Source organism: Gadus chalcogrammus, chromosome 23 (genome assembly GCF_026213295.1).
Source record: "Gadus chalcogrammus isolate NIFS_2021 chromosome 23, NIFS_Gcha_1.0, whole genome shotgun sequence".
NCBI classification, from domain to species: Eukaryota; Metazoa; Chordata; class Actinopteri; order Gadiformes; family Gadidae; genus Gadus; species Gadus chalcogrammus.
Genome location: NC_079434.1, coordinates 19981987 through 19996688, shown reverse-complemented (window position 1 = coordinate 19996688; position 14702 = coordinate 19981987). Strand labels below are relative to the sequence as shown.

The 14702-nt window shown below is 47.6% G+C and overlaps 1 protein-coding gene across 2 annotated transcripts; it reads left to right on the top strand.

Moving 5' to 3' along the window:
• The first annotated feature begins 1022 nt into the window (after positions 1 to 1022).
• On the top strand, positions 1023 to 14055 carry LOC130376898 (cadherin-10-like). 2 transcript variants are annotated; one of them, XM_056583812.1, is made up of 6 exons: positions 1023 to 1056; positions 1414 to 1550; positions 2024 to 2145; positions 3052 to 3160; positions 6335 to 6586; positions 12732 to 14055. In XM_056583812.1, the coding sequence occupies exons 2-6, from the start codon at positions 1508 to 1510 to the stop codon at positions 13223 to 13225; spliced, it is 1020 nt and encodes a 339-aa protein (XP_056439787.1). In that variant the 5' UTR covers positions 1023 to 1056; positions 1414 to 1507; the 3' UTR covers positions 13226 to 14055. The 2 variants fall into 2 exon arrangements, with proteins under 2 accessions (XP_056439787.1, XP_056439788.1); XM_056583813.1 differs by lacking the exon at positions 1023 to 1056 and having other exon boundaries at positions 1361 to 1550.
• Positions 14056 to 14702: the final 647 nt, after the last annotated feature.

Below are 14702 nucleotides of genomic sequence, written 5' to 3'. Positions count from 1 at the left end.
TTCTCTCCTCTCTTGGGTTTTAAGGGATTTCAAAAAGTCTTCCCCACACTTCAATGGCACTGTTATGGTAATATTATACAAAGCACGCAGGCAATGTTTTAATCATCGTAATTCAATCACTGTAATTTGATTGGTTAAAGAAGCGGGAAGTCATCCCCTTTCCGTTTTCATTGGTAACGGTGCAGGAATCAGTGAGACGGAGGCGATAAGCACAGGGCCCGCCAGATCATTAGATTACTGTACCACATATTAGATTACATTGTTATGATAATACATGCAAATGCACAAGTCCCCTTTTCCTTTGTGCGCATAATTTCTGTGGTTGGAGGGTACGTTTTAAAAAATCGGTTAAAGTTAAATCCATCAACCCCTGCTGTGTGTCCTCGTGCGTCTCGGTTCAGCTTACCCACGTGCCCAGTCTCCTGAGAGGGGGGGCTCGGGGCAGGGGTGGTGGTGGTGGATGTGGGGGGGTAATCGGCGTCCCAGGGAGCAAAGTGATGCGACCCGGGCGTGCAGCAAAACACACACGCTCGCCCTTTACCGTCCCCGGGAACGTTATGCAAACCCCTCGGAGGCCGGCGCCAAAGTCAAAGCTTGAAAGAGAGCTAATTTGCTCCACGGTACGCGCCTCTTTCTCCCCGCCGCCTGCCACGTCCGCTCCGCCGCCGCCGTTACCGCCGGCATATGGCAGCGCTCCCGTCTCCGAGGGACGAGAGACGCGGCCCCGTGCGCTGCCGCGCCTTGCCGAGCAGCGTTCGGCGTTGCTAGAAATGTCTGCGGAATACGCAAGTTGACAATGATGAGGGAGGCGGGGATCCGGGGACGCCTGGATCATTGTCTGACAAAACACACGAGTCACGCTCAGGAATGGATACCCCCGTTGTGTTTGGGACGGGGGAGGGGGGGGGTTGGAATGAGTAATGTACCCGGGGAGTGTTACCGTGTGTTTGTGGATTAAGGGGAACGGGAGAGAAGGGGAGTTTAGTTGAGCTGGTTGTTAAAGGGATCGTTACACGGTGTATGGATGGAGTACGGGGGATTCTTTTGATGTCACGCGTGAGTGCACTCTTAGACAGAGTTGCGGACTGACTGACTCACTTACAGACATGCAGACCGGCAGAGGGACAGCTATGCATACTTGCAGACAGACATGCAGACTGACTTACCGACATGCAGAAAAGTCAGAGTCACAGACGTACATACTTGCAGACAGATGTGCACCGACTGGCAGACTCACTTAGAGACGTACAGCAAGGCAGAGAGACGGACATACTCTATATATGTACAGACAGACATGTGGACTGACTGGCAGATGGACGGACTCCGAGGCGGCCAGGAAAACTGGCAGTCAGTCAAAAGAGGCAGCTGTTGAGCGGGGTGTGATATATTCGTACCGTGTCGTTTGTTGCGCAGATACTCCATCGACCGCCACACGGACCTAGAGAGGCTGTTCAACATCGACTCTGTGAACGGCAGCATCACGACCCTGAAGGCCCTGGACCGAGAGATGTCCCGCTGGCACAACATCTCCGTGGTCGCCACGGAAATAAGTAGGCACTGCGCTCCTCCTCTTCAATGTCTGACGTCCGAGTGCGCGTGGGCTTACCGCTGTCGCTACTGCTAGTGTGCTAAGAGGAGTTTGCGAGTTTAGATTAAGGTCAGCTATCAGACACTTTGATCCAAACCGACGAACAGTGTGTTCATCGGGGGTTTAAACCCAAATGTTTGGAGTTCAAACCCAGAGTATTTCATCTGGGGAGGCAAACACCCTAAACAACCACCCAATCCTGCCCCAAGTGTCACCATGCTAGCACCAACAGATAATGACGCTAAAGGATGAATCATCGCTGCGTTTACTTTACATTACCTTATGCTTACACCCTTAACCATCACACGATCCTGCCCAAAGTGTCGGTTGGTACTTGCTAGCACCAACAGTTAATGACGCTAACGGATGAATCGGTGTAACGTTCACTTAATGCTACCGTATGCTGACCTCCTGGGCTAACCTTGGTGTTTTCAGACAACCCTCGCCAGACAACACGCGTCCCCGTGTTCATCAAGGTGCTGGACGTCAACGACAACGCCCCCGAGTTCGCCATGTCCTACGACACCTTCGTCTGCGAGAACGTCAAAGCAGGACAGGTACGGCGTCACCCTCCCCCCAAAGACAGCACTACGAGTTGCTCTAATTCACGCCGGTTAGTTGTTTAGTGGATTTGTTTTGTGGAGAATGGGTTAACCCAATTATTGATAGTGCTTGGCAATGAATCAACAGCGATATATTGTTCTTTCTCTTTCTTCTGACTCATGTACTTTGTATTGTAACTGTATTGTTAGTCACTTTGGATAAAAGCGTCAGCTAAGTGCCCCAAATGTCAATATAAATGTAGTGGATGCTGTTATACAACGCGTCTGACTGTGAGTACCGGTAAATAGTCTGTTGTGGACCGGGTCAAGCAGAAAATCGAGGACAAATGTAGAATTGTTAACGTATTAATAAACAGGGAATAAACAATAAAGAGGGATTGATAAACCTCTTCATCTTGTTATGACGCATCATTACAAGATGTGTCGTTCATGTCGTTAATGGGCAAGTAGGGGTCAGGGAATCTTGCCCAGGGAAGAATTGGACATTGGATGTTGAACCGAGAACCTTTTTAGCTGGGGTTCCAACAGCTTAAGAAGCATACTAAGCTTTTACATCGTGATAAACATCTCTGAATAAAAACCCTTGCCGTGGGCACTGTTCTAAACGACATGCTGCAGCATAGTTTAATGGATAAGGTTTTAAACATACAACCTGAAGATACGGGGTCTGATCCCCCGTGTCGGCAGTCTACTGGGAGACATGAGTAAGATGTAACCCCCTTACGTTTGCTGTAAATTACTTTGAATACAAGAAAAAGTAAAAAGATCTAGAAGTAAGTAAGGCAACAACCAAACATTGTTGCATCAGAGCCAAAATGGGGGGATTGGGATTGTAGAAGAATCAAGGCAAAGTACGTAACAATGCTCTTATCAAATCCTCTGTTCTTGATTCCCTCTCAGCTGATCCAGACGATCAGTGCTGTGGACACAGATGAACCTCTTGTCGGCCACAAATTCGTCTTCAGCATAGCCCCAGCCAACCCAAACTTCACCATAGTGGACAGAGAAGGTAAAGCACCCACATTACATACACTGTTGGCACAGTGGTGTAATACACATTGAGTGGCACTGCATCATTGGTCAAGTTCTATGATTCTAATATTACATAATATTACATCACTTATACATTACGTTACATAACTCAATAATCTAGAATGAAATGAAAACAATGTGTGCGTCACTGGTATCAACTTCTGGTCGAGACAAGGTCAGAATTATATTGTATTACACAAACACATGAATGGAACAACAACAAACCGAGGCATAACGAAACACCTATTGTGTAGGTGACAACAACACTCGAGACAGGAGGGAAATAAAAAAGATTTCACTGGGGGAAACAAGTGAAATACACCTGCCTTGTCCTTGGGCATCCTATTCTACTAAAATGTCCCATTCTCCCTAAGTTTTAATTAAATATTAGGAGCCGGCAAGACCAAATGACAATACAAGACGAGAAAAATATAAATATATACCGGGTGCGTAGGAAATAAAAGCACATAAAAGTTATATTGCAGAGAGGGAAAAGCAATCATGTGAATGGAAGGAAGGCTCTGCAGCATTAACAATAAAGAAGCATACTTCTTCTCAAGGGCTAGCGAACGGAATAAGCGGACACGCCTTCAGATAAGAAACGACAGATGTACATACAGACGCACATGCTGCACACACACCCGCACACACTAACAAACACATACACACTTGTGGTAACACTTAACAATGGGGGTACATTAATTAACCATTGATTAACATTAGTTGATGCATTGATAAGTGTTAACTAACAGTTGATAAACAGTTATTTGACTAATAAAGCAATAAGTTATGTATATACCCTAGGCGTATTTACACATAATTGTGTGTGTTCCGTCTGACTGAAGCAAACCAAATATATGAAGTGTCTCTTAAATGCCTCAATCAATTTGGACGATAGAGACTATAACATAAAACTAAACACAATAAGTGTGTGTAGTCGGAAACACACCGCCACAGTCGAGTTCCCAGCTACTTGTTTGGTATTATTCGTCATTTCATGTAATTATAAAAGGCCTATCAGTGTGGACTCGTACCTCAAACATAAAGGTCTTTCCATCGCAGAAGCTTGTGTAGAAAAAGACAATTATGTGTGATGTTGTGTCGGACACATCGCCGGTTGAGTTCTTTTGGGTTCACAAAATAGCACAGGACATCGTGTGGCACTTGGTGTAGACCAATCTTAAAAAAACGTCTCTCAATGAGTGACTCAGATTAGGAGGGGAATATTAAACCTCAAATTGAATTCATCATAGCGGTCCACGGATATAATTGTGTGTGTTCCGTCTGTCTGAAACAAACAACATATATTACATTTGACGGTAGAATAATGAAACAAATAAAACGAAATACACTAAGTGTGTGTGTTGTTGTGTCGGATGCGCGTTGTCAAATGCGCCGAGTGGAGTTCTTAAGTATGTGATTCGTTCAATTTGTTCTTGTATAATTATGTATTTAAAAAGGTTGCTGTCATTGTTGGCATTATTATTATAACAGCCTTATCTTCTACAGAATAACGAAACCATTCCTCGTGTTAGTCAAACACTACTGCTGTTCTGTCTGGGGAAAAATATAGATTCAACTCGGTAGACTTGATAAATACATAGATACGACTTGCAAATGAAAGATAGGGCTTGAGTTCATTCAAATGTCTGTCATTATAATGTCTAGCAGTTGTCTATTCTTGAGACGAAAAGTTAGCAGCAATCTAAGGACACATTCAGAACACAACTTGCAAATAAGATTCAATAAATTCAAACGATATAAGCACACCATTCCCTGTCCTGGTAGAAACATGATAGTCTAATTCATACGTTTTAACCCTTGCACGGCTTGGCACACATGATCATTCACTAAAGTTTACCATGTTTACTAATGGTGACCATGTTTATTACTAAGATGTTCATGTTAACTAAGGTATTCATTTTTGTATTATTGAATGGGTTTCACTCTCATCAATTAACGCTAACCTAACTATAGCTCCTATGCTAATGCTATATGATAATGCTTACTGCTACTTTAACTGATGTTAGTTAATGGTTTTTAAATGTACCCTTATTGTGAAGTGAGACAGAGGATCCTCATCACTAAACAGATGCTAGATGTTTGTTTCCTTGACGATGGTTGCGGTAGTGATTTGGGAATACTATATTGTACTGAAATACATACTTGTGCAGCTGAGAAGTGAATTAGCATGTGCCATTTCGAGTCATGTTTTCTTCCCTTTTATCAACAGGAATAATAATAATTGGGGTTATGTTGCACAATCACTGTGTATTTTCAAAATTATGATATAATCATTAAGAGACAGGAACTAGAATCATCGTTCCGCAAGTGAGAAAAACATCTTCTTGTGGCCACAAAATATGAAATATGATTAAGTTCATTGAAGCAAGGAATGAAATGGGGAATGAGTGAGGTATTTTTGTGATGAGATTGTAATACTCCGTACTTAATTGCGTGGTCTTTCGGAGAAGTGAAACGCAATCAAATACCTAATTTTCGCAATTATTGCACACACACACACACACACACACACACACACACACACACACACACACACACACACACACACACACACACACACACACACACACACACACACACACACACACACACAGGTGATAAGATGCAGTAACTTCGGGTCGGGCATTTATTATATAGAGTCTCAGAATAGCTGTCTGATGACATTTGATTCTCAAAATACATTCTCAAAAAGATACAATGACAGATATACGGTATATTTAAAGTCAGGCTGAACTGTACCCCCCCCCGTCATGCTGAATCTGACATCTACTTACAAAGGCATTGTAAAGTGTGGCACCTCTACAATAGAGGTTTGATTTATTTATTTTCTGTGATAATGTTGTATGGTTTCTTAGTGTCATCGTGTCGGACAGGATTTGTGTCATATTGACGAGACGTGTGATATATGTTGAAATGTCTTCATCAAATATGAAACTATCAAATATGATCCAATACCAGCCAGTGACGATGCCACGATTTAAACCTTAACCAATGTCAATCCGATCGCAAGCTCGACGACAAAGACTGCCTGACGACGACCATGACAACGAGGATGGACGACTACGACGAATGATGAAGATGACAATTAAAAATAACTTAAAACCCTTGTGGTCGTCTCCGTACACAGACAACACGGCCAACATCCTGACGCGGAGGGGCGGGTTCCGGCGCCGCGAGATGAGCATGTACTTCCTGCCCGTGGTCATCTCGGACAACGACTACCCCATCCAGAGCAGCACCAGCACGCTGATTGTGCGCGTGTGCGCGTGCGACAGCCGCGGCAACATGCAGACGTGCAACCCCGAGGTGCTGCCCTTCTCCGACGGCCTCACCACCGGCGCCCTGGTGGCCATCCTGCTCTGCGTCGTCATCCTCCTCAGTGAGTAGCGGCCTGTGCGTGCGTGTGTGCGTGCGTGCGCGAGCGCGTGCCAGCGTGCGTGCGTGCCAGCGTGCGTGCGCAGAGTCCCACGATCAATCAAGCTTTATTGAATAGGACCTTTGCTTGTTTTTGTGTGTTTTATTTATACTATGAGGTCATTGTACCTTTTTAGATCATCGCAGTTGTGTGTGTGTGTGTGTGTGTGTGTGTGTGTGTGTGTGTGTGTGTGTGTGTGTGTGTGTGTGTGTGTGTGTGTGTGTGTGTGTGTGTGTGTGTGTGTGCGCGCGCGTTTTGGAAAGCTACTATGTATGTTTGTTGTGTGTGCTTTTGTTTCTGTGTGTAGCAAAATGAGCTATTTGCAACCTGTCCAATGCTATCTTATGTCAGCGACTATTTTCATTATCCCTTGCAAGCAATGTTTAGATTATGCATCTTCCTGCGTTTTATGTTCATGTGCGTTCGAGGGCAGGGATGGTTTTGCCTATGCAGGGCTGAGGATGCATGCGTGCATAGCTGACGTGCTGACAGTATAAGTAAGCAGACTTTGTTCCCCCCATCTCTGTTATTGATGCACATAAACAATATGCTGCCTTTACTATTCCACTATTTTTAGTTATCGAGCAGAGGCTTTTATTCGATTGATGAAGGTCAGAGTTGGGCGTCTCGCGCCACGGTTTCTCCAGGGTGACTGCAGGCGTCGGGGATTGAACCGTCTGGGAGACACTGCATCATCCTGCCCCTTTTACACTCGAGGACTGAAATGACAGAGCGGGTCTGCTGCTGTGGCTTCCATCCGAACTATGAATCCATACGCAACGCAATCTACCTCCTGTCTGACGCTCTTCAAAAACCGACACCGTTTACATATCCAGGCCTCTGTGTGTGTTAACTTCGTGAGCTAAATAAGATCTGGTATTCACAGGGTATTATTATACTTTATGTTGTCGGATTCGTATCTCGGCCTCGACGCCGAGGTAGTGGTTTGAAGTGGTCTTGCGGCGGAATCTCCGCTGAAGCGCGCGCCGCGAAGCGGTATCGTCCAAGGTTGTCATGTAGTATCTAAACGGGGGCCTTTTCATTACGGCGAGATTAGTAGAGTTTAGAAGAATGGAAATGGTGCGGACGGAAGCGCATGCTGCGAGAAGCGTTATCTGAGATCCCAGTCGGAGCACAAGGCTGTTTTCATTAGACTCAGGGTGTTTTATTATTATACCCGGGCCAATAAAAGCGTGTTTTAAAAGGGGCAAATTTGGGTAAATTCGTGACAAGTCATACATGACATCAAGGTCTTTGTGCCTCTAAGCTGCTAAACTGAGCCGCTTGATATTGTCCCTGGTCGCTTCTAAGTGGTGTGAAGGCTCTCCCTTAATGCCGTACCCACGGTGGCGGGAGCGCATATTGTTTTACAGCGAAAACAGGGCGAAAAAATATATAGGGCTGGAATCTGCTTACTTTCAAGGTCGTATAAATAAATAATGAGTTTCAATTGCCATGGAAGTACACCCTTCATGGCTTCAAGTGCAGACGTTTCTGTTTTTTTTCTGCTAGACACGGTGAATGTCATACGCATCGCAAGGCAGAGGTTGTACTGGGCACTGGGGCTGAATGACAATGTGTGTAGGTGTGTGTGGGTGTGTGTGCGCGCTCAAGTGTCGCTGTGCCTGGGAACTGTGTGTTGACATGCTGACAAATGTTTGTTTGCACATGTGTCCCCGTGTCAATGTGCTACAGTGTTTGTGTGCACAGATGTGTGTCAGAATGTATGCATAGACACAGCTCTACGTATTTGCGTGTGCCAATGTCTCTGTGTGTGTGTGTGTGTGTGTATGAACATATGTCAGTGTGTGTATGTGTACATACGTCAGTGTGCATATTTGCATATGTGTACCATTGTATGTATTAATGTATGTGTACGGTGAGTGGACAGGGTCAAAACCTGTACATGCGCTTGAAGGAGCCAATATTATTGCTTTTCAGCCACGTATGGATTGAGAACCTTCATTCATCATTGTGTATAGGCCCATATACGTAGCTAAGTGTGGCTTTGTGTGTGTGTGAACATACTTCTATTCATTTGTGTCTGTGTATGTGTGTGTTTGTGCATACATCTATGAATTTCTGCATGTGTGTGTGTGTGTGTGTGTGTGTGTGTGTGTGTGTGTGTGTGTGTGTGTGTGTGTGTGTGTGTGTGTGTGTGTGTGTGTGTGTGTGTGTGTGTGTGTGTGTTTTTGTTTGCTTGTGTGCATATGCCTATATTAATGTGTGTGTGTTTGTATGTGTGTAGGTGTGTTGTTGCATATGTCGATGTGTGTGTGTGTGTGCGTGCGTGCGTGTGCGTGTGCGTGTGTGTGTGGATGTGTGTGTGTGTGTGTGTGTGCGCGTGGGAGAGAGCATGTGGTCTCCGTCCTCTCGTCAGTGTTGTGAACCTGATCATTTGTACGCTGCGCTCTCCTCGTGTCACACACCTGCCACCCTGCGGGTACCCTGGCACCCTCCCTGACACGACCCCCCCGCCCCCACCCACCGCCGCGGCCGCGTTAGCATCGAGACCCGTCACCTGTAAAACCCGTCCCCTCCTCCCTGCCTCCCGCCCTCCCTCCCCGCTATCATCGCCGTTTGAACTCCACGCCGCCTTTCACTCACCGGCTGTCTCGCCATGGCAACGCAGATGGAGCGAGAGAGGGAGAGGGAGGTAGAGATGGAGAGGGTGATGAAAAGGGAGAGGGGAGGGAGGGAGGGAGGGAGCGAGGGAGAAAGAGATGAAAGGAGTGATAGGGTAGAGAGAGAGAAACGAAGGAGAGCGGGTAAAGAGAGATGTGGAGGTGGAGAGAGATGGAGAGAGAGAAGAGAGAGGAGAGGGAGGGAGGGAGGGAGGGAGAGAGGGGAGGGAGGGAGGGAGGGAGAGAGAGAGAGAGAGAGAGAGAGAGAGAGAGAGAGAGAGAGAGAGAGAGAGAGAGAGAGAGAGAGAGAGAGAGAGAGAGAGAGAGAGAGAGAGAGAGAGAGAGAGAGAGAGAGAGAGAGAGAGAGAGAGAGAGAGAGCGATTGAGGTGTAGACGAAGAGAGAGAGGAGAGACAGGGAGAGAGAGAGAGAGAGAGAGAGAGAGAGGGAGAGAGAGAGAGAGACGGGTGGATGGAGAGCGGGGCCCGGGGGTGAGAGAGGAGTGAAGGTTGAAGCGCCAGTCTCTCTCTCTCTGCTCCCGGGCGCGATATCGTGACATCTGCTCGATCCCTACCTCGCGTGTTACCCGCACTAGAAATGCCCCCCCGGGGTTGGAGTGGGAGCGAGCTCTGCCTGCCCTTGCCAACCTCCGCCGGCCATGGGTAATCGCTCCCCTCCCACCCTCCCGCCCCCCTATCAGGAAACGGGTTTGTTGGTACGTTCTCCCGTTGCTCCAGACGATGCAAATTAAAACGCTGCCCATCCGGTCAGAAATATCGGGACAAAGTTATGTTGTTTTGTGGTTTGGAATCACTTCCGCCCACCCCGTTTCCCCAGTGCTGAATGAGCTGTAATTAACACCTAGGCAGGGGTCGGGGGTTGATTGGGGGGGGTGGGGGGGGGGATGGCAAAACACCACACCTGTTCGAGGTAAAGAGGGGAGGGGGGAGGGAGGCAAACACCGGGAGCTGAAGGCGGGTGAGGGGGGGAGGCGTGTTTGGCTCTCCGTCTCTGAGGGGGATGAATCAGAGGTAATTTAAAGCAGAGGGTTAGTTTTATCGTCACGTCTCACGAAAAAAAAAAACGCTTTTCTTTCCGTTGTGTGCTGTCATGACGACGGTGGATGGTTTAAAGTGGTGGCCGTGCCCGCCGGTTTCCGTGGCGAGCAGAAAAAGTCTCCACCTGCAGTTGAACTTCGAAAACAGTCGCTGATTGAATTGACGCAGAGCGTGCAAATAGAAACGCTGAATAGAAACGAAGAAAACTTGCATCAATTAGCTAACACTAACCAACCGCCACTTCACAACGGTTAGACGCTACGGGAAGAAGAAAGCGAAGAGGAGAATAAACAGGCCTTTGAACGCGTGCTGCGTTACAGTGAATATATGCCATTTGGGGCGGGGGGGGGGGGGGGGGGGGGGGGGTGTTAGAGAATAGAGGAAAGTGTTTTGAAGTGAACATTTAGCAAGAGGAGGTGAATGCCGCGGGCTGTTCGGAGAACTCATCTGTGATAGTGAACGTGTCTCCTCTGCTCTGTGCCACCCAGCTCAGCTGTGGCCTTTAATGCCTGACACGTTGGCGCGCACACCGTATGTCGATCTCCCCCCCTTGCTCTCGTTCACCACCTCTCCCCTTTCATTCTCAGCCCCACGTGTCTCTAACTCTCTCTCCCCCTTTCTCCTTCGAACCTCTCCCTGTAAACCTGCTGCCTCCATTTACCTCTCTCTCTCTCCCCCTCTCTCTCTCTCTCTCTCTCTCTCTCTCTCTCCCTCTCTCTTAACCTGCCGACTGCCTGTACCTCCGTTCACCTTTCAAGGGGCATACATCTCCGAGAGCTCGCCGCTCCAGTACTCTAACTCTCTCCACCTCTATCCATTCCTCCTGTTCTCTCTGTTTCTCTCCCTTGGTTAACTTGTCACCCGGCTTTTGGAGCTCAATTCATATCTCTCTCCCTCCCTCCCTTCTACACACAATCTCTCTCTCTCTCTCTCTCTCTCTCTCTCTCTCTCTCTCTCTCTCTCTCTCTCTCTCTCTCTCTCTCTCTCTCTCTCTCTCTCTCTCTCTCTCTCTCTCTCTCTCTCTCTCTCTCTCTCTCTCTCTCTCTCTCTCTCTCTCTCTACTGCTTTCCCACCTTTAGTTCTTCTCCCTCCCCCAGTTACCTTGTCACCAGTTTTTGTCTGCACTCTATTCATCTATCTTACATCTCGACTCTCTCCTCCCTCCTCTCTCTCTCTCTCTCTCTCTCTCTCTTCTCTGAATGTCTCTCCCTCTCTCTGCCTGGCAGCTCTCTCCTTCACCTCACTTCCCACTTTGTTTCCTGCCGATGGTTACCTTGTCTCCAATTTCTTGGTGCTCAATTTGTCTATTTTACATCCTCTCCTTTGCTCTTTCTCTCTCACACAGACACTAATCGTGGTTCTGTTCCCTAATTCTATCCACTATGTGCTCCTCTAGTTTCCCGCAGTGATCGTTCGTGGTTCTGTGCTGCTCTATGTTCCCTCAGTGATCGTGGTTCTGTGCTCCTCTACTCTCCCTCCCAGTGATCGTGGTTCTGTTCCGTCCTCCTAACCCATCTCTGACTCTGTGCTCCTCTACTCTCCCTCCCAGTGATCCTGGTTCTGTTCCGTCCTCCTAACCCATCTCTGACTCTGTGCTCCTCTACTCTCCCTCCCAGTGATCCTGGTTCTGTTCGCCTCCTCCTAACCCATCTCTGACTCTGTGCTCCTCTACTCCCCCTACCAGTGATCCTGGTTCTGTTCGCCTCTTCCTAACCCATCTATGACTCTGTGCTCCTCTACTCTCCCTCCCAGTGATCCTGGTTCTGTTCGCCTCTTCCTAACCCATCTCTGACTCTGTGCTCCTCTACTCTCCCTCCCAGTGATCCTGGTTCTGTTCCGTCTTCCTAACCCATCTCTGACTCTGTGCTCCTCTACTCTCCCTCCCAGTGATCGTGGTTCTGTTCCCTCCTCCTAACCCATCTCTGACTCTGTGCTCCTCTACTCTCCCTCCCAGTGATCCTGGTTCTGTTCGCCTCTTCCTAACCCATCTCTGACTCTGTGCTCCTCTACTCTCCCTCCCAGTGATCGTGGTTCTGTTCCGTCCTCCTAACCCATCTCTGACTCTGTGCTCCTCTACTCTCCCTCCCAGTGATCCTGGTTCTGTTCCCTCCTCCTAACCCATCTCTGACTCTGTGCTCCTCTACTCTCCCTCCCAGTGATCCTGGTTCTGTTCGCCTCTTCCTAACCCATCTCTGACTCTGTGCTCCTCTACTCTCCCTCCCAGTGATCCTGGTTCTGTTCGCCTCTTCCTAACCCATCTCTGACTCTGTGCTCCTCTACTCTCCCTCCCAGTGATCCTGGTTCTGTTCGCCTCTTCCTAACCCATCTATGACTCTGTGCTCCTCTACTCTCCCTCCCAGTGATCCTGGTTCTGTTCGCCTCTTCCTAACCCATCTATGACTCTGTGCTCCTCTACCCCCCCTACCAGTGATCGTGGTTCTGTTTGCCGCCCTGCGGAGGCAGAGGAAGAAGGAGCCCCTGATCATCTCCAAGGAGGACGTGCGCGACAACGTGGTGAGCTACAACGACGAAGGCGGCGGCGAGGAGGACACCCAGGCCTTCGACATCGGCACGCTGCGCCACCCCGAGGCCATGGACGCCAACAAGATGAGGCGGGACATCATCCCCGAGATGCTGTTCCCGTACCGACGGTCGTCGCCGACCAAGGACCACAACGGGGACGTGCGGGACTTCATCAATGGCCGCCTCCAGGACAACGACAGCGACCCTACGGCGCCGCCCTACGACTCGCTGGCCACCTACGCCTACGAGGGCAGCGGGTCGCTGGCCGAGTCCCTGAGCTCGCTGGAGTCGGGTGCCACAGAGGGAGACCAGGATTACGATTACCTCACCGGCTGGGGCCCGCCCTTCAAGAAGCTGGCGGAGATGTACGTGGCCAAGAGCCCCGATAGAGAGACTTAGGAGTGCGGTGCTGCCGGTGGTGGCTTGAGGATTCTCTATCTTGCTTTCACTTTCGCTTTAGCTTTCTCTTTCTCTTTTTCTTTCATTTTCTCTTTCGCTCCCTCTCCCTCTCCCACTCTCTCCCTCTCCCTCTCCCTCCCTCTCTCACTCCCTCTCTCTCTCTCTCTCTCTCTCTCACACAAATGCACATACTGTACACACACACACTCACACATTCCTGCCATCTGGGTGTGGATGTTTTCGGAAAACGTTGGAAGCCAGAACTTGAACTTGAAGCGGAACTTTCTAAACCAATTGAGGAAAAAACTAAAGGTTTTACTCGCAGTTTTACTGTTTTTTGGTTTTTCCTTTTTGGGTCTTAAATCAGTAAAGATGCCTTTTGAATTTTAGGACATTTTGTGAATCATAGTGAGGGCAACGTGTTTTGTAACTGAGCTGAGAGATAGTAGTGTTGTATACTATCGGTGTTTAATGGCGGCAGGCTTAAGGGTTTTATTGGTGGGTAGAGATTTTTTCAGTTACTTCTTGCCCAATTACATTAGATACTGTAAATGTACAAACTGTTTTTTGATGATGGACATCCTATATACTATTTGGTATCTTCGTTTGACAAGCAATGTTCATGAATGTTCGTGGATGGTTGGTGCAGTTTAATTCGTCGAAACTGTGTACTCATGATTTCATCGTATATGTGTAATATGTAATGGAAAAAAAGAAAGTGTATCTTTTAGGATTAAAACAAAAAACACCCTGTCATACACTGGATTCAATGCCATTTGAATGCTGAGTCATATTGTTTTATATTTATATTTTTATACTTATTTTCTTAATAAAAATGATGGGAAACTATTTTCTGGTGTGTGATGTCGTAGTGTGTTAATCACATGATAGGACATTGCCCACCCACGGTGAGTCAACCACAGATGGTCTCGGACCAAACTCTTCTGGAACATTCTCTCAAGAAAAACATCCCGAGTATTAAAGAACTCTTTAACCACCTGCTGTGAGACAAGAATACCGTAAAACTAGTGTCACTTCACTGAAACGGGGGCACAGGAGAACAACACAGCTACTGAGGATTTCAAAATAAAAGCGCTGTGTGATGTGTGCAGAAAAACGATTGTGCGCCGTCTGTACGCTTTCCTTTAATGTTTGAATTTCATGTGATTGCTCTTCACGTTGCATTTCGTATTAGAAAGATATCCCAACCTGGCTACAAACCTTTCTGTTATTTTTTGTGCTCCGGGTTGTAATGGATCCCAGTTCGGTTTTGATATTTGGAATTGTTGGTGATTGGAATAGGAAGCGGGCACTTTGAACAGCGGCCCGCAATATCCATCGTTCCTCACCCTGATTTGTTTTACTCTCATATTTTCTTTCCTTCCGAGATTGAGCTTAACCCGTCATAATGAACACCAAATGGCTTACGATTGGTCAACGTGAAGTGGTCAGCTTCGAATTGACAAATAGTTGCGTT

Excerpts from the sequence above, each read along its gene's own strand:
- LOC130376898 (XM_056583812.1), top strand. The coding sequence starts at position 1,508 with ATGTCCCGCTGGCACAACATCTCCGTGGTCGCCACGGAAATAA. Across the intron at positions 2,146-3,051 it reads AGAACGTCAAAGCAGGACAG|CTGATCCAGACGATCAGTGC; the intron begins GTACGGCGTCAC and ends ATTCCCTCTCAG. Across the intron at positions 6,587-12,731 it reads CTGCGTCGTCATCCTCCTCA|TGATCGTGGTTCTGTTTGCC; the intron begins GTGAGTAGCGGC and ends CCCCCCTACCAG.